The 24,212-nt window shown below is 34.2% G+C and overlaps 5 protein-coding genes across 7 annotated transcripts; all 5 read right to left on the bottom strand.

Moving 5' to 3' along the window:
* Positions 1-728: 728 nt before the first annotated feature.
* Positions 729-1,811, bottom strand: LOC112736215 (probable CoA ligase CCL12). Its single transcript, XM_025785573.3, has 3 exons — positions 1,644-1,811; positions 1,328-1,426; positions 729-1,110 (listed from the first exon to the last, which is right to left on the bottom strand). Exons 1-3 carry the CDS (start codon positions 1,662-1,664, stop codon positions 898-900), a joined length of 333 nt encoding a protein of 110 aa, XP_025641358.1. The 5' UTR covers positions 1,665-1,811; the 3' UTR covers positions 729-897.
* Positions 1,812-2,687: 876 nt separating this feature from the next.
* LOC112736213 (constitutive photomorphogenesis protein 10) lies at positions 2,688-3,787 on the bottom strand. The gene is made up of 4 exons (XM_025785571.3): positions 3,470-3,787; positions 3,285-3,358; positions 3,008-3,155; positions 2,688-2,923 (listed from the first exon to the last, which is right to left on the bottom strand). Exons 1-4 carry the CDS (start codon positions 3,672-3,674, stop codon positions 2,826-2,828), a joined length of 525 nt encoding a protein of 174 aa, XP_025641356.1. The 5' UTR covers positions 3,675-3,787; the 3' UTR covers positions 2,688-2,825.
* A 2,118-nt stretch (positions 3,788-5,905) lies between these two features.
* On the bottom strand, positions 5,906-6,289 carry LOC140178076 (uncharacterized). Its single transcript, XM_072213196.1, has one exon. The coding sequence runs from the start codon at positions 6,287-6,289 to the stop codon at positions 5,906-5,908; it is 384 nt and encodes a 127-aa protein (XP_072069297.1).
* An 11,259-nt stretch (positions 6,290-17,548) lies between these two features.
* LOC112736212 (uncharacterized) lies at positions 17,549-18,417 on the bottom strand. Of its 2 annotated transcripts, none has more exons than XM_025785568.2 (3): positions 18,237-18,417; positions 17,997-18,167; positions 17,549-17,866 (listed from the first exon to the last, which is right to left on the bottom strand). In XM_025785568.2, exons 1-3 carry the CDS (start codon positions 18,381-18,383, stop codon positions 17,783-17,785), a joined length of 402 nt encoding a protein of 133 aa, XP_025641353.1. In that variant the 5' UTR covers positions 18,384-18,417; the 3' UTR covers positions 17,549-17,782. The 2 variants fall into 2 exon arrangements, with proteins under 2 accessions (XP_025641353.1, XP_025641355.1); XM_025785570.3 differs by having other exon boundaries at positions 17,549-17,856; positions 18,237-18,414.
* A 1,525-nt stretch (positions 18,418-19,942) lies between these two features.
* LOC112736211 (glucan endo-1,3-beta-glucosidase 4) lies at positions 19,943-23,802 on the bottom strand. 2 transcript variants are annotated; one of them, XM_025785567.3, is made up of 6 exons: positions 23,653-23,802; positions 23,354-23,496; positions 22,591-22,727; positions 20,722-21,969; positions 20,438-20,465; positions 19,943-20,321 (listed from the first exon to the last, which is right to left on the bottom strand). In XM_025785567.3, the coding sequence occupies exons 3-6, from the start codon at positions 22,670-22,672 to the stop codon at positions 20,174-20,176; spliced, it is 1,506 nt and encodes a 501-aa protein (XP_025641352.1). In that variant the 5' UTR covers positions 22,673-22,727; positions 23,354-23,496; positions 23,653-23,802; the 3' UTR covers positions 19,943-20,173. The 2 variants fall into 2 exon arrangements, with proteins under 2 accessions (XP_025641352.1, XP_025641351.1); XM_025785566.3 differs by having other exon boundaries at positions 22,591-22,714.
* Between the last annotated feature and the right edge of the window lie 410 nt (positions 23,803-24,212).

The following is a 24,212-nucleotide window of genomic DNA, read 5'->3' as shown; positions in this document are numbered from 1 at the left end:
ACATAGTTATATTAAAATTTACTCTTTTTTTTATTTACTTTAAAAAAATGATCTAAGAAATCAAAAGTAAAAATCTTGTTAACAATGTTATAAAAAAATTTAAATAGAAAATAGAAAGTAAATGTAATCTTTTTAAGTTTCATATTTATTTAATAAATTGAAAAAAAATTTATTTTTCATCCTCTCAATTAATATCCTTTAGTATACTTTTTAACTAAATCTTACTATTGATAAATTCCAGTAGTATACAAACTATGCATTCTTCCATGAGGACATTGAATTTTCTTTATTCAATTAAACAGATTCTACGAGACTGAAAGTGACTGAATCTCGTTGCATGGCTCTGGTTTGTTGGAAACCAATGATGATGTTGCTAAATTCTGCTGTGAAGTGATTGCTCACGCTTCATTTGATCCTTTAGAACTCTCCTCGGTAATTTGTTCGAAGCTGTTCGAGGGAAAATTCTGTTTTTTTTTTTTTTTTTTAACTTTTTAATTTCAAATTAAATAAAAGTTTTCACAAAGCAAAAAAGAGGGAATTTCTCTTAGGAATGATATTTTTTGTTATTAGGATTCCTTTTCACATACAAATTGGTGTTTTATTTTGGATTTTTATTCATTTGGGACTAACGGGGCTCGAACCCGCAGCTTCCACCTTGACAGGGCGGTGCTCTGACCAATTGAACTACAAACCCAGGAAAGGGGCATACAGCATAGAAATTCTTATGCTTTTATTCAAACTTTTTGTTTTTATTATTTTAAATTATAGAATCAACGGCCCTTCACAACTCAAGAATATGGATCCATATGCCAGCCAATATTACTTTTTGCATGGCAATAAACTATCTGCATTCTATTCATATTTGTAACTGTAATTGCTTAAAATCAATCATGAGTGTCAAACCTTAAACAAAGGATTAAGGTTGCTCTGAATGGCTTTAGAGAATTTCTTTTTCAGAGCTTCTACATCGGAACTGTATCCTTTCTTCAAAACTACAAATATAACAAGTTGTTCAGAGCCTCCACTTGCAGGAGTGACACTGATTGCAGCTGTCTCCATAATGCATTCATCGGCCCTGTCGCATACACGCTCAATTTCTACAGAACTTGTCTGCATATCATTACATTAACACAACATTCCAAGTGATTAACAAGAACAGCCCTTCCAAGAATGCTAATGTAAAGAACAGAAATGATCATGTGAGTTTTTAAGAATTTTCAGAGTGACCCTTCAATTACAAATTTACATAGTAGTTCACATTCTTATTAAGTTTATGCATGCCATAGTCATGGAAAGATATAGCACTCTTACGCTATAAATTTAATACCTTTATTCCACCAAGATTCATGGTGTCATCAGCTCTTCCTTGCACAAGAAAATACCCACCAACAGTTCTCTTCACTATATCTCTATGTCTCCTAAGTACCTGCTAATAAACCCATTCCGAATAGACTATTCTCCTTCCCAATATTTCCAGAATTTCCATTTGCAAACAAGCAATTATGTATGCAAACATATTCTTGAAATATGATGGATTATGTTATTTTTTGGGTTTGAAGAACACATATTTCACTATAGCTGTATCTCAAAGTGAAAACATTCATTGCAGCGGCACTAAGTATATTATTAACTGAAGCATATACCTTTCCTTTGTAAATAGGCATTGGAAGAAGATTGATAGAGAGAGTAATAAACAAGTTGATGCAACGAATGAGGCTGCGATGGCTTCAGCACTCTCCGAGTCACAATTTGGAACCAGATATCTGTAAAGGAAACACAAAGGGAGAGAATTTCCCTCAAAACAGCATCAAATTCAATGGCTTCTGCCACTGATAAGCCTGCGTTCACAACGTCACGAACTCCCAGATCCCTTATGCTCTTTCCCCTTTCCACTCTCCTTCTTGCAAGCAAGCTTCGGCATTGTTCTATTCTGTAATGTTGTTCTTAAAAGGGAAAAAGAATGACTAAGAAATGTAGTAATTCATAGAGAGTAGTTGTTGACAAGTGAGTGTAGAATGAGTTGTAGTCTCAATGATGACCACGTGATGCTAAAGACATTTTTCTCTTATGTTAGGCAGCAGTTTACTACCTTAATTGAAAGTTAAACTTTTAATGTATAGTGGCGGGTGGCTTGAAGATGTGGTCATTTGGAGGGCTGAAGGAAAGGGACATGTTGTCAAATTCTCAAAAATAAATATTCTAATCAGTGAACAGAAAATACATTGAAGAAACAAAAATCTTGCTAACAAATACTCGAAAGGAACTCTTCAAAGATACTAAAATAGAAAATTTAAATAAAAAAATATAAATCAAATGTAAAGTCTTTAAGCTTTTTATGCATTAAATACATTAAAAAACCAAAGCTTTCCACTTTCATCCTCTTAACTAATCCTAAAGGCACTCTTTAACTTAATCCTATTACTTATCTTGCCATTTTTATAGTTTTGACAATACATTTAAATGGGATGATTGACTACCTTTTTCTGTTTGCCTAATGGACAGAGAACTATGAGACATTAATATTATGACAAATTCCGTTTTAAGTCCCAAACCTAATCTAACAGTGCAATAGTATGAGTTGGCTCAATATACCAGAGACACTGTTAATACATAACATTCCATATGTTGATTGAGCTTGACAAGTAGTAGAATTGATTGCGAATCACAAATTGAAAACATAGATTGAATTTGAGATAACAGCATCTTGCTTTATGTTATTACTGAAGCTTGTGAGAAGGAGATACAAGTATGAACTAGTATTCACATATAGACATAGTTGAACAACATGATACAAAAGAAGAAGTTAAAAAAAAGGCTTGAATAATTCACTTGGCAAATCGAGCAGTCCACTCTCCAGCAACAAGATCATGTTTTGCTTTGTTTTCCAAATACAAGTGAGCAATGCCAGGGACAACAGCGTTATCTGAAACAACCATTATCATAACTCTTAACTCTTAAGTAAATCCATTCCACATTATGGGGTTGAGAAGAGAGCGGAAGAACTTACAAGGGTCAGGATTTGTTAAAAGTGATCTAATTGCAGTGAGCACTTTGGTAATGGTTAGTGCTGGACTCCAACCATCCTTCAACATTCCGAGACTAACATGACCATCAGTGCCAACATTGCAGTGGTAAATGCGAGTTTTGAATACTACCTAAAACAGTTAAAAGAATCCAAGGCAGGACTTACATATTAAATTACTCAGAACAAAATCAGTTTACACAGGATTAAGTATTCTAATTCTAGGAAACAAAACATCGTGAAGATGATCAATTAGGAGTACCTGGGGAGGGTTGAAGGGATAATCGGGAGGAAAGATGATGTCAAGGAAGAATATGCCACCTTGGTATGCAGTTCCTGTAGACAAGTGAAAGAGGGAGAGAGAGAGAGAGAGAGAGCATGTATGAATTTAAGATTTGAATGGTTGAAATGAAAGAAATTGAATTGAAATAGCATAACAAAGCATACCAGGGGGGCCAATGATGGTGGCGATCCAGTGATAGAGGTTGTCGCCCTTGGGGCCGGCGGAGCAGTGCGGAGGAGGGTCGTTGTTGAGCTCCACCATCTCCCTATGAATCCTCTTCCCCGATGCTGAGGCAGAAGTTGTCGGCGCCCATGAATACGTTGGTGCTGAGCTCGAAGAGGGTCTTCCTCCTCCCGATGATGTCTTCATCACTCAGAGTCAGAGTCAGGGTCACACACAGCTGCAATCGCTTATTGGCATAGGCGCCTTATCTTTGTTTTAGTTGCTGTTGAGTAGATATCACTTGTTACTACTCATCAGTCATCATGTTTTGATTGTTAATATTTATTTTGAGATAGTAATTTTGTTGTTTCAACTTACTATTTTACTATTAAAACATCAAATTAATATATATAGAGTAATTACTCAAATCAGTCCCGGGAATTTTAGAATCGGGCATTTTAGTCTCCAAGAAAAAGTAATACACTGATCAGTCCTCAAGGTTTTACTCCGGCAGACAAATCAGTCTCCAGTTCATTTTTCGGCAGAATAATTATCCAAATCAGTTCCCAAAGATTTAAAAAACGGACATTTTAGTCTCCAAGAAAAACTAATGTACAAATTAATCCCCAACGTTTCTCTCTGTTAGACATAATAGTCTCCCGTCTAAAAATAAATAAAATAAAATAATTATTATTATTAATTGCACAATAATATTGTACTATATTTTTTGTATTTTTTAGACAAAAATAATGATAAATTTATTCATTAAATTCTTATATATATATAGTCACTCAATAATAATAATAATAATAATAATAATAATAATAATAATAATAATAATAATAATAATAATAATAAAATGATTAGAGATTATTTTACAAGAAATTCAAAATTAAAATCATTTGATATTTTTGTATTTAATATAATCAAAAGATGTTCTAGGTAAAAAAAATTATATATGTTTATATTAAAAAATATGTATTAAAACAAAATATTTTAATTTGAATTTATATTAAATACATATTTTTTAAAATAGTACATCTTTTGATTATATTAAATACAAAAATATCAAATGATTTTAACCTTGATTTTTTTGTAAAATAATCTCTAATAATTTTATTTATTATTATTATTATTAATTACATAATAATATTATACCATGATTTTTTGTATTTTCTAGATAAAAATAATGATAAATTTATTCATTAGATTCTTATATATGTATTTATATATATATATATATATATAGTCACTCAATAATAATAATAATAATAATAATAATAATAATAATAATAATAATAATAATAATAATAATAATAATAATAATAATAATAATAATTATTATTATTATTATTAGAGATTATTTTATAAGAAATTTAAGGTTAAAACCATTTGATATTTTTGTATTTAATATAATCAAAAGATGTACTATTTTAAAAAATATGTTTGTATTAAAAAAATATGTATTTAATATAAATTCAAATTAAAATATTTTGTTTTAATACATATTTTTTAATATAAACATATATAATTTTTTTTTACATAGGACATATTTTGATTATATTAAATACAAAAATATCAAATGATTTTAACTTTGAATTTCTTGTAAAATAATATCTAATAATTTATTATTATTATTATTATTATTATTATTATTATTATTATTATTATTATTATTATTATTATTATTATTATTATTATTATTATTGAGTGACATATATATATAAGAATTTAATGAATAAATTTATCATTATTTTTGTCTAAAAAATAAAAAAAATATAGTACAATATTATTGTGCAATTAATAATAATAATTATTTTATTTTATTTTATTTTTGGACGGGAGACTATTATGTCTAACAGAGAGAAACGTTGGGGATTGATTTGTACATTAGTTTTTCTTGAGGACTAAAATGTCCGTTTTTAAAATCCTTGGGGACTGATCTGAGTAATTACTCTGCCGGAAAATGAACTAGGGATTGATTTGTCTGTCGGAGTAAAACTTTGGGGACTAATCTGTGTATTAATTTTTCTTGGGGACTAAAATGTCCGATTCTAAAATCCTCGGGGACTGATTTGGGTAATTACTCATATATATAAAATATATTTTAATATTACTTTTTAATTTTTTAAATTATTATTTTTTTCCCAAAGATAGACAATATTTATTTTATCATATAAAATGAGTACATTGTTATGTTCTGGTCCATACTTGAACACCAATTAATTAGAGAGGAATTTTCCAAAATGCCCTTACATGAAAACATAATAACCTAACGGGAAAAAGGAAAAGTCAATATAAAATTACTTGCTGAACTAAAGAAAGCTAGTGAAAGAAATGAATATGTAGGGATTAGATTGCATGTCTGAACCAAAGAAGGCTATTGAAAGAAATTAGTGGAGTTTGTGCGTTTGATATTCTTAGTGGAGTTCATTAGTTTAAGCATACATTTGTTGAGGAGGAACATCCTTTCCTTCGAAGACTTTAGCGTTTCTTCCTTTCCAGATTGTCCAAGCTAGCATAGCCGCCAATGCTAATTCCTTCCTTCCTTGCAATTGTCGTCGTGCAAGCTCGCTCAATTTCGACCACCATCGCCACGGTTCTTGATTGTTGTTAACTGTTGATGCTGCGTTGAGGTTGGATAATTGCCAAGTCTGATTTGCAAATGGGCAGAGCACTAAACAGTGAAGAGCCGTCTCTCTTTCTCCTCCACACCTAGGGCACACGTCCTGTACATTGTGGAATCTGCTTTGGATGCACTGTCGAACCGGAATCCCATTGTGAAGTAGCCTCCAGATGAAGATCTTTACCTTCGGGGGCATTGCAGATCCCAGACCGAGTTCCAAATGTTCTTCTGGTTACAGACTTCAGGGAGCTGATTAATTGGAGGATGGAAGAAAAAGAAAGCTATTTGGTACCCCGATGCTACTGAGTAGTGGCCTGATTTCTCATTTGCCCAGGTAATCCTATCTTCTCCTTCATTAATTGTTGTTTGCAAAATGCTTGCTGCAATATCTGGATTAAAGATGGACTGAATTAATTATGCATCCCATGTTCTGTTTTGTTTAAGTAGCTGATTCACCCATGTAATATCTGAGCTTACATTCTGTTGTTGATAGACTGAGATAGGCCTGAAATTCCTAATCCAAGGGTCTTCAAAAATTTTGACTGAACCCCATCTCCCTATTTGCCACATTAAGCCTTTTTCAATCACTTTCCTTCCCTCCAATAAACTCCTTCAAGCTCAAGAGGGGTTTGATCCAGCGTCTGCTTTAAGAAAAGATGAATATTTAAAGTAACGGACTTTGTATATCTTGCTAACTAATGATTCCTGTTTAGTTGCTATTCTCCAACTTTGCTTGGCTAACATAGCTAAGTTGAAAGCTTTAAGATCCTTGATGCCTAACCCCCCTTGCTTCTTTGATTACGTAAAGTATTTATTTTGAATTTTGAGTACATCAATATTTATTTTTAAGAGCAATTTACCTATATAAAATAACTGCTGGAAACCTTTACCTGATTACAATGGTTACGTGCATGCCTTGTTTCAATTTCTATATAATCCGTGGGAGCTAACCACGGTTTCCAGATTACACATAAACCGTGCCTGGCAGCAAATGTTTACATGCAAGAAGAGCTCAACGTAAACCGTGGTAGGCAGCCACGGTTTACCCTTGGTGAATGCGAGATGGAAACCATTGGAAGCAACCACGGTTTATGAAGACAAATGTGCATAAAACATGGCTAGCAGCAACAGTTTATGAAAGGCTTCGAATGGGCATAAACCATTGTGAGCTCCCACGGTTTATGAGCTGAGAAAATCTATATATATGTGAGTGAGATTCAAGCTGCTGAGGAGAGATCATTATCACAATGTCAAGTGAGGAATAGAGTTTTCTTGTCTTAGTGCATTGCTCTGGGAAAATCAAAAGAAGCAAAAAAATGGTGTGAAGTTCACTGACAGAGAACCATTGAGTGTTTTCATCAGTTCATCAAACACTTTGTCAGATGTGAAGAATAGCATCTTGTAGAAGTTTGGGGTATTTGGAAGCAAGTGGGTGAAGAAGCTATTCTACAAGATTCCCATCGCAGTGGTCTCGACCGGTGTTAAGTATGATACGTTTGTGCTAGCAGCTGATGAAGATATTAGGGTTCTGTTTCATTGTGTTAGGAGTTTTCCGGAGGTCAGAATACACGAGTTGTTCGCGAAGTTGGAGGTTGGTGTCGATAGTTCTGGGGCATCAGCTCCAGTTCATAGTTCGACTGCCGCGGGCGGTGCGTCTAGTTCGATGCCTGCGGCCCGACCATCTGTTCCGTAGGTCGCATCCCCTTCCTTCCCGGCTGATTTAGAACGAACGGAGGCAGTTGGTTCTGTACCGTTGGAGAATCCTGGGGTCTGGCAGCAGGCATTTGAGGTGGATACAGGAGGTGGCATAATTCATGAAGATCAAGGCTTTGGGGAACCTGATCGAGTAGAGAATGCAATGCGGGACGATGACTCTGACCAGGAACCTGTAAATATCATTGGGGACAGTGATGATGACAGAGGTGCTAATCCACATGCACAACACGAGCCTTCAAGTTCTGGCACACAGCAGTACCCTCCACACTTCTCCACTCTAAACTTGGAGACTCTGGGTCAACAGGTGGACGGAGGTGCTACAATTGGGGGTTCTTCTATAGAATTTCAGGTTGGGCAATCGTTCCAGAATAAAGATGAAGCTGTTCTGAGTGTGAAGGACTATAGCATCCGTCGTGGATGGCAAAACAGAAGGCAGTCGCACAAATATATAGAGACTGGAAAGAGTCGTATGCCGAGTTGCCACGTTGGATGCTAGGGGTACGGTTGACCATGGCCGGGACAGTGACTGTGTTGAAGACCTCTCCTGTTTGAGTTGGGGATCAGGTCGATGAGTCTACAGTGTACTTTCATCGTCTTTTCTGGACATTTTCACCCTGCATCGAGGCCTTCCGGCATTGCAAGCCGCTTGTGAGTATTGACGGTACCCACTTGTATGGCAAGTATGGAGGCACGTTACTGTTGGCGATTGCGCAGGATGGAAACTCGAACATCCACCCCATTGCCTTTGTCCTTGTGGAGGGAGAAAATGCGGAGTCATGGTCATTCTTCTTGTCCAACCTACGAACGCATGTGACGCCACAGGAGGGCATCCTTGTTATCTCTGACAGGCATAATGGCATCAAGACTGCTCTTGAGAATCCCGATAATGGTTGGCTGCCTCCACGTGCTTTTCGAGCGTACTGTATCCGTCATGTGGCAGCGAATTTTAGCCTTAGCTTCAAAGGTAAAGATGCAAGGAGGATGCTGGTGAATGCGGCCTATGCAAAAACTGAAGCAGAGTTCTATTATTGGTTTGACATCATGCGGACTGAGAATCCGGCCATGTGTGACTGGGCCAACCGGATGGAGTATGAAAAGTGGACCCAATACGAGGATAGCAGTAGACGATTCGGCCACATGACAACCAACATTAGTGAATGCGTGAATTCCGTGTTAAAGGGAACTCAGAACCTCTCGGTCACTTCGTTGGTTAAGTCTACTTATAGGAGGCTTGCTGAGCTATTTGTGCTCTGCGGACAAACAGCTGAGGCGCAACTTGGATCTGGCTATGAATTTTGTCAGGCGTTGGTGAAGGCTATTGAGAGGAACATAAGAGACTCAAGGTGCTTCACCGTCACGTTATACGACAGGCACCAATCGGAGTACACGGTGGCCGAGACGACACCGACTGGAAACTTCTCGCTAGGTAGCTATCGAGTTTCCCTTTAGGATCACACTTGCGATTGTGGCCACTTTCAGGTGCTCCATTATCCATGTTGTCACGCCATTGCATGTTGCGCCCACTCGTGCCTGAATTGGGCGTCATATGTTCACGAGGTGTATCGTATGGGTGAGGTGTTCAACGTTTACAAGCACGGGTTTGTTCCGCCTATCCCAGAAGGTCTATGGCCCCCATATGCTGGACCAACTGTCATACCTGAACCTAACATGAGGCGTGCAAGGGAAGGTCGTCTGAAGGCAACCAGGATCCGCGATAGCATGGATCAGTCTGCTGAGAACCAGCCGAAGCGCTGTGGCCTCTGCCGTCAGCTTGGGCATACGCGGAGGAACTGTGACCGGCGGAGACATACTGCTGGAGGTGATGCTTAGACGTTATGACGTTTATGGTGTCGTTGTTGTTCTCTAAGTTCTATTAGGAGGTCTTAATTTGAGTAATGTAAGGTTGGTTGAGTCAATGAATGTCGTTCCTTTGTTTAGTGTACTAAGTTCGTCTGTTTAAATCCTTTTATTTTAGATGTTTAATTGAATTACTTTGGTATCATTATGAATGCGCGTAATACTTGTGACAAGCTAGTTCGTAGCCGTAGATCATACAACATACATAAATATCACATACATAGCAAATAATATGCAACAGCAGTCTGGAACATAAAAACATAAACATGATGCTAAGAACATAATCTAACATAGTCCCAACACTATGAAAAAAGAACACATAACGAATCAGCATCCTCGATAGTGTCACTGTCATCCTCATCGAAATGACCAAGCAGGTGACCTCCGGTGCCACACAAAGGAGGACGCCTCACCCTCCTCGGTCTCTAGTCCGCCACTGGTGCGGATGGCTGTGGGGGAACGGCGCTGAATGCTGATGCTGGGGTCCCTCTTAACTGCTGAGAGGTACCTCCCACATCATAGGTGGGCTGATCCATCCCTGTTGCCACACTACCAACATCCTCATCAACAGCGTGCTGAGCACCGTGATCCTCAGCGGATGGTACTCTACCTCGAGCCCGTCCACTGACATCCCGCCCACCCTGTCGTCTGGCTCTACGTCGAGGAACACGATAATCCACAACACCTCCATCATCAGGACCAGCTAGGTTCTCATCCAAACGGTCGTCAAGCCATCGCCAATCTCGATCGGTGGTATGTGTGCCTATACGCCGACGCCGATCCACTCGCCTGTTATCGGTCTGTCAACAACCTGCACCCTTGGAGGTGCTTGTGACGACCCTCTGTGACGAGCCTCCTCCGTCAACAAAATTGGCCTCGGATCCTGAAATGCAACCTCTGGAGATAGGAATCTGTGGGCCACACGGCACCACCAGTCCAAGTACTCAGCTGACGGACCGGGGTCAGCTACTCGGTCGACCAGTATGACTGAATCAAAACGGTCCTCCCAATGCTGATGCCACTCCTGATAATATCTGGGGAACCATCGGTCTCCACCCCTTCCATCCTTCGCATGAAGCCAATCTATGTTCAGAGCAAACTGAGGGAGATGCTAAACCCCGCCGAACTGCGGCATCACCCTATCCACCTGGTGCCACTCAATCGCGGCAAACTATATCAGGCTAGTGACTGCCGTCCATAGCCTACGGTGCTCGTCGACTAGTATCTCTGGATGAACAACAGCAGTCACCTCGGGAGAAGAATAAGGCTCCCACACAAACTGTTTCGGAGAATGTAACGTTACTTAAAACCATAACTCTATACAGGAACAAGTACTTGTAAGAGCAATAACTAAACGACTCACATCATGGACATGCAATCTATCCAAGCAAAGGCGTGTAGCCATCACTCTTTGATCCACTGCATCGTTTCTCGGTAGATACTTAGCCCACCTACAAGTTTCATTCAAAGCATGTCAATACGGGTAACAACACATGTAATTGAACAAGTTATGGACCTAAAATAATATATCCGTACCTGGATGAAAGCGGAAACCCGAAGATATTGAAACCACTAGGTCTCAAACTCGAAAACCTCCAGAAAATCCAAGACTGTAGAAGCTGAAGTGGCCCCGCCAAGTTAACAACGTTTCTGTTTGTCCCACGACAAAGACATCTATACAACCAGGCCAGTGCCACCGAGCCCCAGCTATATCTACCCAAGTCGTCCAACGATGCCAAGTAAGGCAACCAGCGAAGGTGGACCCGGTTTGCGTTCTTGTCCGCAAACAGCTGAGATGACAACAACATCAGAATATAGGCACGCGCGTATATACGCACGATCTCGTCAGTAGCATCTGCTGGAAGCACCCGAAACCGCTCATGGAACCATGTGTAGCACACTGTCATCTGCTTGACTTTATTCTGCGGAGGTAACTCCCCAAACAACTCGCGGAACCACACCCATGCCGGTCTTCCGTTTTCCATCAGATTCTCAAATTCAGTCAGGCACCCACTCACGGGCTCCCCATCGATCGGCAAACCCAGCTGATAGGCCACTCTTGCAAAGTGATAGTGCACTCCCCAAAGGGCATATGAAAGGTGTGGGTCTCAGGACGCCACCTCTCAATGAATGCGCTAAGTAGAGGCTCATCAACCCAGAACCACTGACTGTTCAGCCTAGCCAAGTGATACAAACCCGCGGTCTCCAGATACGGTATAATCCAGTCGTGTAAAGGCATATTCTGTTGTCTCCTGACACATCTAATAACCCTAGTAGGCTGCAAAAATATGCATAAGAAAATCCTCAACATATTTTCTATGTACTCTAATGATGACAATAGTTCTAATAACAACAATAATAACAAAGCTAACAATACCAACAATAATCACAAAAGTAACAACAACAATAATAATACTAACAACTCCCAATAATAACAATAATAATAATAACCATAATAACAATAACGATAATAATAGTAACGATAATACTAACAAGTCACATTACTAATAATAGTAATAATAATAATAATTATAAAAATAATCAAAATTAAAAAGTCACAATTAAAATAATAATAATAATAATAATAATATTTATAATAATATTAATAATGATAATAACAATATTAGCATTAATAATAATAATAATAATAATAATAATAATAATAATAATAATAATAATAAAGTTATTTAACTAACCTCTTGATCGATAAATCCAGCCACATGCGCAACGCTATTTAACCGGTACATACAAGATTCGTCTTCCATTTGTCCACCGCTCAACTGGTTCAAAACTTCAAACCGGCCCCCTAAACCACAAAGCTCTCTGGATTCTCTGTCAGCCACCCAACTTCACAAAATTTTCAATGCTCAAATATGATCGACCCTCACCACCCACGGTTTATGTGTTGCATTCTCCAAAGTAAACTGTGGCTGCCTCCCACGGTTTACGTTCAGCTGTCCTTGCATGTAAACCTTTGCCGCCAGGCACGTTTATGTGTAATCGGAAAATCGTGGTTAGCTCCCACGGATTATATAGAAATTAAAATAAGACATGCACGTAACCATTTTTTAATTGTTGTAATCAGGTAAAGATTTCAAGCATTTATTTTATATAGGTAAATTGTTCTATTTTTAAATTAGATTTTTTTTTTAAACTATTTTGTATTAGATGATATTATTTTTTTAAAGTTTTTTAAATTGTTGATTTTGTAAAATATTGTATTTAAAATTTGAGTACATGAATATTTATTTTTAAATTTAATTAAATAAATTATATAAAAAAATTTAATAATTTTATATTCCACAATATCATTTATTTGGTTTATAGCATTATTATTTGATTGATATATAAAAGACATAAAAAAAGTTATTAATATATTAATTTCTTAAACTATTAATCATATAAAGTACTGAATTTGACATTTAAGTATATGTAAATTTATTTATAATTAAATTAAAATAAATACATTATATTGTTAAAAAATTAATTAATTTAATATTATTTATTTGGCATATAATATTTATTATTTGATTGGCATATAAAATATGTAAGAAATTTTGTATCTACTAATGATAGTATGAAAAAGTTTCAAGATAATTTTATTAATTTTTTTTATTTTTAATTAGTTCTATGTTGATTAATATTTTTTATTAATTATTAGATTGACATATAATATTAAAGATGTGGTAAGATAAGAATATTTATTAATTGATTTTTTAAGTAACTGGTTCAGGTTTTTTTTTTCTCATGGTCAATGTTTTTCTCTTTTTTCATTCATTGAAAATTTTTAAAATGAGAAACAGAAAACTAAAAAGCTTTATGTACTCCTTATGTATTCCTACTATAATTAATCATTATCAATATTAAACTAATAGAAAAAATAATCTAAATAACAAAAATAAACATATTAAAATACAATAAATAAAATTGTTAATTCAATATTTACTAATAGATAAATACTAGAAGAAAAAAATATTGCATAAATAATAGAAAATGAGAATATACAGACTAATTTAGATAACCAAAATAAAATAAAATAAATAAAAAAAAGAAGATATAGAATTTCACCTTTTGTTTAGTGGTATAAAAATAATATATATAATAATATAATAAAAAGAATCACCACCATTAACTTATTAAATTTGAATAATATTAAACGAGAATTAAAAAGCAAAGAAAAATGATAAATTCAAAGATTTTTTTTTCCTTTATTTCTTTATATAGTGTTTTACTTTAAGTAATTATTTTTTATGGATACTATTTAAATGAAAAAAAAATAGTAAAAATATTCACATTAGTTATGAAAACTAATATCATTCTTATAGTATGATCGCATTATTTCAAAACATACAAAATAAAAAATAAAGTATTGTTTATTTTAATTATTATACACAATAAAACAAACGTAAAATTTATATAATAGTAGTCAAATACAGAAAGTAATGATAACTTTTTGTTTCAAAATACTATATTAAAATGTAACTTAAATTTATAATTATTAGCTAAAAACTTACAATAATGTACTATTTTTTATTATATTAGTTAAAAATAATATATTTTGATATTATTGTCTAGCATTACTAACATTAAATTTTGATAATTTGAGCAAAAATTTTAAATGCTTTATGTCTTAATTTTTTTTAATAAATCAATAATACGACTTAACATGCACATCAAGATAAAATTATTGTTTTTATACATATAAATATTCAAAAGATACAAAAACGAATTCTTTTAATAATATTTGAACAACTCATAAAAGTTTATAGAATAGATAATTATAGATTAAAGCGATAGACAAGATTAAAAGTTGTAATAATAGTACTTGGTGAGAGGAGAAGAAGAAAATGCGAAAAGAGAACAAAGCAATATAACATTCGTGGTGAGACAATAATAGGTATATGTATAGAGAATAATAGTAAGGAAAAATAACAGTGTGTGATATAATGAAAGAATATAATAAAGTATAAATTAATAATTTTAAAAAAATAATAAAATTAAAGATAATTTAATAAATTGAATATAAAATTAAAAAATAAATTTTTTTATCTATTAGAATTATGCATGAAGATAAAAAATATTTTGAATATATATTTTTATCTTTGATTCAAATTAAAAATATAAAAAATAAATAAATAAACTTATATAATGTTTATAAATAATTATTTTATAAATATTTATCTTGATTTTGGTATACATAATAATAACATAATAATTGTTTAATATCTTATTTATTTTAAATTTATAAATTTCATACATTTTAAAAGTGAAATAACTTATAAATTTTTTATATTTATTTTAAATATTTTTTATTTTTTAAATAATTTTATTAAATTTATAATTTTAAAAATAAAAATATAAAAATTAATTTCTTAAAATAATAAAAAATTAAAATAATATTGTATTTAAAACAATATCATTGCAAGTAACTGTTATTGAATAAAAATACCTAACAAATCACATGTAATGTGATTTAATTTAATTTTTTCAATGATAAACAAGGATTAATATCATTTTTGTCTTTTTAAAAAATTCAGCGCAAAACAAGATATTTCAATTCTTTAGATTCTTATAGTTTGACATTTAAAAAAAAAAAAAGCATATTCATTTCTTTTATTTTTCCATTATTTGTAGAAAAATAAAAGCTTCTTTAAATTCAGATCTATATTTTTGGCCTAAAATGATAAAGACATATATATTATATATATATATATATATATATATATATATATATATATATATATATATATATATATAAGTATAATTTATCTTTTATAAATAATTAATATGTATTATAATTTGCTTTTTTTTACGGAAGATAGGGAGACTCGAACTCGCGACCTCTTAAATGAGTATGAGAAGACTATGTCATTTGAGCTATAACTCTCTTTAAATCAGACTATTATTACCATTAACATTAATTTTTGAACTATGATTTGTTTTTTATAATATATTTTTTTTATAGTGTATTTTTATAATTTAGCATTATAAATTTTTTTTATAATAATTTAATTTCAATAAAATATAATATAAATAAGATTATTTTAATATTAAAATAATAAAAAAATAATTATATAACAAATTTAAAAAATAAATAATATATTAACAAAAAAAAACAAAATTAATTTCTTAAAAATAATAGAAGGATGGCTACATTTATGGCTGTTGAGCCGCTAGTAAGAATAAAGAGATATGTCGGCCAGGTGGTGCCGCCTTGGGAAACCTATAAATAGGTATCCACGGCAGTTTCCACGATATTGCATTCTATCATAGAAAAGCAGTTTCTTGCTCTTCCAACATTTCGTAGTTTGGGAATGGGAGAACACCAAAACGGAGAATCGTTCTTCGTTCACCGTGACGAGGAAGAAAGAACACTGATGCCGCCTTAACCTATTACCTTTTACTGGTTTGGTTTCTTGATCTTGAACGTTACCTGTATCCTCGATACAATGATGTGATCTTTTGGAGACATTGGAAACAAGAAAGAATTGCTCTTTCAATTTGTTCACAGGATTGTACTTAGCAGAAGCCTTGAAAGTGAAGGAACCATTGTGGGATGAACCAAAAATTCAAGAGGATGAAATGTTATCAGAAATTGGTGTTTAACACAATTCTTGAGGAGGATGAAATGTTACAAATGCTCCTAGATTCAACGAACAAATATGAAAAGTTAAGAGGAAAACGGTAGTGATAGTAATTAATTTGATATTTATTATTTAACATTTATACGGTTAGCTTCAAAGATGGGATTTTGGAAAATGTAACGAAAAGTACAAGATACCAATATACTATTTGCTAACTTATTGCCAACAATAATTAATTATTATATTTTAAACACATGTATAAGGAGACACATATACATATATAAAGACACTTCTATTAGACACAGCCATAAAAAAAACATTTTTATTAGACACATCCACAAAGACACTTCTATTAAACACAGTCATAAGAGTTGGCAGAAGTTGGCAGAAATGCTGTTGGTAATGTAGCGGAATTGAATATCAAATATTGTTCCATGATTCAGATAAAACGGGAACAACAATCTTGATTTTTGTTGATCGGGCAACATGCATTTTCAAGATTATGTCTGAAAGAACATGGAGTCATGGTGAGGAAAAACTATTCAAATGGTTGAATTTAAGTAAGTGCATTGCATCAAGAACATGCATGATCAGGATTTTGTCAAATTAAAGCATACTCAGAAATCAAAGGAATCGCTAGTGGAGACACACCATTCAACAAAAGGGTGATACTGAGTCTATCCAGAAGACTGTGTGGCTGATGAATGAATATGGGCACTTCACGTTTTTCAAGCTGCAAGGAAAATTGCTCTCTAAGAAATCCCGGGACCAGAATACTCCAATGTATTAAAGAATTTGATAACAAATTTTCTAAATTCGTTTGGATATAATGATATATTTCAGGAAGAAAAGGGTTCCTTTCAGTGGAAAGTAACAGATAATATAAGCCAGAAGAAAAATCAGAACAGGTAGGTTTGTGTTGCCAAGTTCCTGGTCTGCATTTTGTTAGATTTTCCTGTATAATTGTTCAGCTTAAGGTCCCAGTTCCCACGCTGATCCTTTGCCCTATAGCTACACAAATACTAGTGTGAAATTTGTTTAGGAAATCAAGCAGTCTGAATAAAAGTTGCTGCTATATGTACCGTTTGACCTGTTGCTTTATCTGATGATTTCCCATCTTTTGAAAATAGAATGAGGTCTGTCATGCCAATATCACTAATAGGTTCCTTCTTTCTTGATCTTTTGAGCAAGCTTTTAAAATGATTATGGTGTTAGGCTTATTAGTTAGATATTTTGTCTCTTAAAAATAACAGTAGGGACCGGAATGGATGCTCAGATTAGCATCAGGAAAAGTGAAATTACAGCTAGAGTAAAACATGAACATTAAGGCCAATCAAGAGTATTGTTTTTTACATGCTAATTGCTAAATCACTCTGTAAAAACTTGTCACCAGATGAACTTTGAAGCTTGAAATCATAGTAAGATGGGGAATCAAAAGATACACAAGATGGGTGCAAACAGAGAGATCCATTCGGCAAAGGCAAAAAGCAACAAGAAACTGTATTGCAAGGCATTATGCTAAGCCAAACCATCTAATCAGTTCTGAGCTTCTCCTCAACACTTGACTTGCTAAGAATCACTACACCAATTATGATGAGTAAGGCACCTGCAAACCACTGTGGAAGAGTTATTTTGCATCAGAACATGTTCAACATGAAATAACAAGCCATAATGTTGAATATGATTGAGAAAAGTAAGTCCTTTCTTTGTGGCATATTAACAAACAATTGGTGTGGTGTTATGTACCTGAGGAGAGAGTGATTCGTGGAAGAAGAAGAAACCGGCCAAACCGGAAGAGATGAAATTAGTGGCGAAATTGGTGACGGTTGCTTGAAGCGAAGAGAGGGATTTGAGGCTGTTGACATAGCATCCCCACATGGTGACATTGAAGAGTGCCACAAAGGCGTACCTAAGAAACTGTGATGCAGAGTTAGGATGTATGGTTGGTTTATTTGATGAGAAATAGGAATGAATAGAATAGAATACCTGATGAGGAAGGGGGAGCTTAGTGGAAATAGCGGCAAGGGCGGCGTTGAATCCAGCACATACTGCCCACCCATAACCATACCCTCCTCCTGATCCTGCATCCATGCTCAAAACTCGCTCACAACTCACTCGCTCCCCTACCAACATCACGTTTCCTCTACTATTTAATTTTTTTACATTAATCATTAAATATATATTAAATAATAAACATAATAATTAATTTAATAGTTCATCTTTTATGTGCATATATTATTTTTTATTTTTTTAACATACTTACACGAAAAAATCCTTAAAAATTTATAAAATAATAAAATAAAACATTAACCACAATTAAATTTATAACTTCTTTCATCTTTAAATTTTACTATCTTTCTTTCACGTTTTTTCATGTTTAAATTTTAGTGTCTTTTTTTTTAAAATTAGGTGCAGTTAATTTTATGTGAAAATTATAGTTAAAAATTATTAAATAATTTAATAAATTTAATTAAATTATCATCTAACGATTTTTAATTATCAACTTTACATGAAATTAACTACACCTAAATTTTCATTTTCTTTCGACATTAGTGAGTTTAATTGTACAATAATGGGTTATTGAACTAATCATTTTAGTTAGGGTGTTCACAGGATACAGGTAACTCGACCACCTGTCCAAACTGACCCGACCTAATTATATTGGTTTTGGATCCGATGGGTAATCAAATACATTTGGATGAGATTCGATCAAATCTGACCTTAATTGGTTCGGTTATCGATTTTAAGATTGCGGAATCAAACCAATTCAATTATTTGATTAGTTTAATATTAATTAAAAAATAAATAAAATCTAATAATATATATGGTGAAAACTCAGGTGCAGTCGACTTTACGTGAAGTTGATAATTGAGAGTCGTTAGATAATTTAACTGATTTGACTAAATTTTCATTTAACGGTTCTCAACTATCACATGAAAAACTATCAATTTCATGTGAAAGCATGAGTTTCCACCAATATATATACATATTTATCTTTTAACCTTTAAATCTTTTAATTTATAATAGTTATTTAAGTTTAAATTGATCATATATTCTTTAACTATATAGTTAGAAAAATCATGCCATTATTCCTGTTTTAACTATATGCACTCGAGTCAGAAAGGTCTTTCATTGAAGAAGCAAAATTGGATTGCCAAGATATGGTGCAACACCAGATGAAGTGATACAAGTGATTGAGTAAGAAGAGTCTTTTACTCTTCAAAAGTTTGAAGCTATCAATGACTCTTTGGATGAGGGTTTGAACAAGAACAATGACAATGATGATATAGATATAAGTGCCAATTTCATAGCCAAAGTGCCAAACATATAAGAGCCACTTGTAAACTGATGATAAAGGAAAAGTTTGGTAAAGAAATAATTAATGAAGATAAAGGGGAATAAGAAGACAAGGAGAACAGAGGTTGAAGAAGAATCAAAGTCAAACAAATAATGAGAGAAAATTAGGATTTTAAAGACCAAATTGGGTACAAATACATTCCTGGTCATGTCAACTAGCTGTTGCAGCGTCCAGCGAGGCAGGAAGGGTGCCACTTCAACACTTCGTTTGTCCAGTCATCGCCAAAAAAGGTTGAGGGACTACAATGGTGTCCGAACCTAAATCTGGAAGACCACTATAGGTAATTTTAAATTTCGGAAACCAAAACAGATAATCGCATGATTCTCAGAGACCATTATAAAAATTTCCTATGATTTTGCATGGTCAAAACTCAAAATAATGTCATCAATCACTTTTGAGGTACCGTGTTGTTCCTATTTGAAGCAACTACCTATCATAAAGAGATAAATTACAAATGATACCCAAATGCACAAGGTGAAATACAGATATGTAGAAATAAATAAAATGGATCAATGTGATGTTAGAAACAAAATCAATGACAACTATGATTCCACGATCCTTTCGGTCATAACATCACCAGAGCCAAAAATGCCCCCACAACGGATATCAAATACTGAAGACTACACATTTGCATGTTCGAAGATGCTTTCGAGGGGCTTGAAGGTCCAAGTGCCGTCGGAGCCAAACTCATTCCACCACCACTCGAGTTAGAACTGCCATCAAGATTCAATGCCCAAAATCAGATATAAGATTTCTTTAAAAAAGGGTAACAATTATTCTTAAATCAAATAAACTGAAGCATGGATGTGCATGGATTAAGATTTTATACCTTCCAGTGTATATACAGGATCCATAACCTGCAATGGATTACAATGAATTAATTGCTTAGGTAACTTTCTAAGGAATAAGCTAATAGGAACCAGGACACTAAATTCAACATGCTGTCCATGGTATATAGTAAACATAAAATGATACAAATTCCATGGCATCTTAGTAAGCATGCAATTTGAAAATAACAATGTGCGCAAATCCAAGGAAAGAACTCGGAAGTGATAAAAGTGTACGATACCAAAAGATTAGAGTTAAAATAGAAACAAAAATATATCAACTTACTAGGATCCCTTGTAGTAATTGTAGCAGTTCCATCAAAGTCGCATGTTCCTCCAGTACTATGAGTTTTCTGATAATAATCATTAAAAGCAAAAGAGGCGTGGCTTTTCACATTATTTGGGAGATAGCATGGCTGCCCTTGTTGAATAGCGGCACAGTTTGCTCCACCTTGTCCACAAGCATAGTTCAGGCCAGCTTGCAACTTATCACTGTCTGCACCATCTTTTGCCACACAAAAAACTGATGCAGATGTTCCATTAATCTGGCCAGAAGTACTTAAACTCAACGGATAAATAGCACTACCATTAGAATAAAAGATTCCCCAATTTTTTTCTGATATTGGTCCATTCCTCTTGTCTTCATTAAATAGTTCATATATGTATGCACTTATAGGCATGTTCACCTGACTAGGGGGCCCTGAATCATTCAGGACTCGCCGAATCAGGTTATTGTTGTATGTCTCAGCATTTCCTACAGTAGCATCTGGTTCATTTGATCCACCCAACGATGGCCAGCCAGTCTCAGTCACAACAACAGGTATATCACTGAAATCTAAGGCATCTATAGAATAATAGGCAGCGTCCACCATAGCATCAAACATGCTGTTATAGTGGAATAGAGTGTTTGGGTCAACAATTTGCTTCACCGAAGGAAGGGGTTTGAAAAGAGCATATTCAATCGGGAAAATGCCGTCTCCTTTAGTGTATCCATAATAAGGGTAGGCATTTAACATGAAAGAGGAATTTGTGTTCTTCAAAAACTGAAGCAGTTGGACCATTGTAGAGTTCCATGAAGAGTTAAAGGTGGCAGTAGAAGGAGGAAAAGGCTTGGGGATAATATCCATAGAGTGTGGTGTTGAGACTTTGACCCGAAAGTTGAGGTTTGCAGCAACCAGGGCTTTGTGAAGAGAATTCATGGCAGGAACCAGAACCGGGGCAACATTCGGGATTGTCGAAAGAACCTCACTGCCAACTGCTACTGCTGTGATATTAGTTGAAGGCACATAAGCAAGTACATTTTTATTAATCCAGGCTGCAGCTGCTGATGGAGATTCTCCTATTCTTAGTACCTCCTCATTGGTGACACCAACAATTACTTCAATACTAGTGTTTGAAAGGGCTTGTAGTAAGTGAGTGTCGGCATCATATAGACGAACATGAGTAATTTGATGGGCCTTTAGTATCGCAACAACATTTGAAGCAGCCAGCAGGTCAGAAACATCAGTTCCAATGTTTACGCCAACAAATCCACCTATAAGTTCCAGTTGATCCAAATCAACAACTGATTGTAACAATTCCATATCATACAGTACAGGAAAACACCCCCATATTTTATGTTCAATAAACAAACAAGCAAACATAAGAGACTCAGCATTCAGCTTGCAGGGTTAATGATTTCACAGTTAGAATCCTAATAGACAAGGAGATGTACCGGTAACAAAAGTAGGTTGCAATCATTTAAAAAGTATCCCCCTTTGGTCCTCTTCAGAGCCCCTATTCCTCTAACACCCAATTGATGAACAAGACCAAGCTTAGATTATGAATGATACCGTTAAAAGTATATGGACAGAATCCCCTAAGAAGCAAGCTTAGTATATTGGCAGGACTTATCTTGGGAATGCCATAGAATTGATATAAAATCCAGTCTCACAGCCAATGCCATGATAAATTTCATTTTAAGACTAATTATTTTGTAAAGGGGAAGAGTTTTAAGTCTGTAAGAAGGCATGCTTATTGTTTAGGCTGCAGATACGAACCATTTGGTGTTGAGTATTGATTCAAAGCCTGGTTTGGATCAACATGATAATAATATCTTGGACATTTTCCAAAGTGAGATCGCTAAAAAAAACAGAGATGTATGATTATAAATTACCTGATGCAGTGGTTAGCATAGCTAGTGTGAGCAGAAAGACATTTGTGAGACATTTTTTAAGATTCATCACATCCAATATCATCTCAGCCGGCAAGTTCAACCCAAAATTACTGCCAATCAAAGCCTGCACAACCAGACTTCAGCAAATAATAAAACATGTGATATACAACATATCGCATAAAAAATATTTCTATAAATTCTGAAAAATGTTATACTATTTGCTATTTTGTTTAAGTCTCAACTTCTCTTAGTGGACCTCTATCAACATTATTCATGGACCATGAGAAACAATTTCTCTCATGGTATATTATTTCCATGCAACAACATTTGTAACATCTAGCATTTCCTTAGAACTGTCAGGCATCAAACTAAACTATGCATTGCCATTCAGATTACAGCCCAGCATAACTTACAAAAAGTACTTAATTCATAGTTCACATTTCTACAACAAATTCAATAACCTCAGAGTTTGTTCCTCTAGAATTCTTATGGGCACAGCCACTCAGGAAGTTTAATTAAGTCATGTGGTGCCTCTTCATTATCTGCATCTGGACTTTGTTCTTCTCCATAACCATTTTTATGTTATAGCAAATTTTATCAAGAAAGGTAAAAAAGAAAACGAAGAGCAATGGGGGCCTAGCTTCATACCAAAAAAAAGGGTTTACATTTTACCATGAAACGAAAAGAAGCATGCAGGAGTTGCTAAAAGAAAAATGCAATAAATGACTAAATGAAGCTACATGTATAAAAATGTAAAGAAAACCTGATCTAAATATAGAAACCCTGTAAGAGTTAGTGTTGTTGAGTAGCTCCTCTTCTCGCTCAGGTAAGTGAGTGATTGATGACTTGGAGAGTTGAAGCAGAACAGAGAAGCCACCCAGCAGCGGCGGCAGAAGAAGAAAACCCCTGCAGCAATTCAATTCCATTCAAATTTCAAAACCCACATGGTTAAAAAGTAGTAGCCATAATGGAAGATTCAAGTTCACATTTCCCAACACACGCACAATTTTTGTTTAAAATAAAAAAAGGAAAGGGAAAACATAGAGACACACGAACACATACCGCAAGGTTTTCACACTTTGGTAGGTAGTAGGAGAAGAGTTAGTGATTGAAATGTGAATGTGATGATGATGGAGAGTGTGTTGTGTTGAAGAGTGAGTGAAGTGTTTACGAGAATGAAGAGAGTGAAGACAGTGAAGTATCGTTCGCATTAGTGAAGAGTGAAGAGAGTGAAGAGGTATTAAGTGCACAGCTAAACGACAAAAACAACAACAGCTCAACATCACTGCCGTTTATTTAGGCTTCTCTAGCCTCTTCTGTCTTCCTCTTCCCTTCTCATCATTTTGAAATTATTATATTTTAGAGAAATGCTATTGAATACATATATTATGTGAATTAAGTCTAACTAAATTTAACAATAAAATTTAGGTGAGTGAGTGTATAAAAGTGATGGGAATTATTTTTGTTGATGTCCAACTCACTTAATTTGGTTGACAACCAAATTTGTCCGTACAGTATTACTCATATTTATTATATAATATTTTATGTCTATTATATTATGAGTAAATAGTTATTTTTAATTATCAAAAATTTAAATATTAATAAAATTAATTATAAAAAAT

This window comes from Arachis hypogaea, chromosome 13, assembly GCF_003086295.3.
Source record: "Arachis hypogaea cultivar Tifrunner chromosome 13, arahy.Tifrunner.gnm2.J5K5, whole genome shotgun sequence".
Lineage (NCBI taxonomy): Eukaryota > Viridiplantae > Streptophyta > Magnoliopsida > Fabales > Fabaceae > Arachis > Arachis hypogaea.
The sequence above is the reverse complement of the archived record's forward strand: the minus strand, read 5'-3'. Positions and strand labels throughout refer to the sequence as shown.

Coding starts and splice junctions, on each gene's coding strand:
- LOC112736211 (XM_025785567.3), bottom strand. CDS start 22,672: ATGATATTGGATGTGATGAATCTTAAAAAATGTCTCACAAATGTCTTT. Junction 21,970..22,590: donor TATGCTAACCACTGCATCAG/GTAATTTATAAT, acceptor TGGAACTTATAG/GTGGATTTGTTGGCGTAAAC. Junction 20,466..20,721: donor AATTACTACAAGGGATCCTA/GTAAGTTGATAT, acceptor AATCCATTGCAG/GTTATGGATCCTGTATATAC.
- LOC112736215 (XM_025785573.3), bottom strand. CDS start 1,664: ATGCCTATTTACAAAGGAAAG. Junction 1,427..1,643: donor TGCCTATTTACAAAGGAAAG/GTATATGCTTCA, acceptor GTTTATTAGCAG/GTACTTAGGAGACATAGAGA. Junction 1,111..1,327: donor TGAATCTTGGTGGAATAAAG/GTATTAAATTTA, acceptor AATGATATGCAG/ACAAGTTCTGTAGAAATTGA.
- LOC112736212 (XM_025785568.2), bottom strand. CDS start 18,383: ATGTTGGTAGGGGAGCGAGTGAGTTGTGAGCGAGTTTTGAGCATGGAT. Junction 18,168..18,236: donor AGCTCCCCCTTCCTCATCAG/GTATTCTATTCT, acceptor TCTGCATCACAG/TTTCTTAGGTACGCCTTTGT. Junction 17,867..17,996: donor ACGAATCACTCTCTCCTCAG/GTACATAACACC, acceptor ACTCTTCCACAG/TGGTTTGCAGGTGCCTTACT.
- LOC140178076 (XM_072213196.1), bottom strand. CDS start 6,289: ATGCCCCCGAAGGTAAAGATCTTCATCTGGAGGCTACTTCACAATGGG.
- LOC112736213 (XM_025785571.3), bottom strand. CDS start 3,674: ATGAAGACATCATCGGGAGGAGGAAGACCCTCTTCGAGCTCAGCACCA. Junction 3,156..3,284: donor ATCCCTTCAACCCTCCCCAG/GTACTCCTAATT, acceptor TAACTGTTTTAG/GTAGTATTCAAAACTCGCAT. Junction 2,924..3,007: donor TTTAACAAATCCTGACCCTT/GTAAGTTCTTCC, acceptor TGGTTGTTTCAG/ATAACGCTGTTGTCCCTGGC.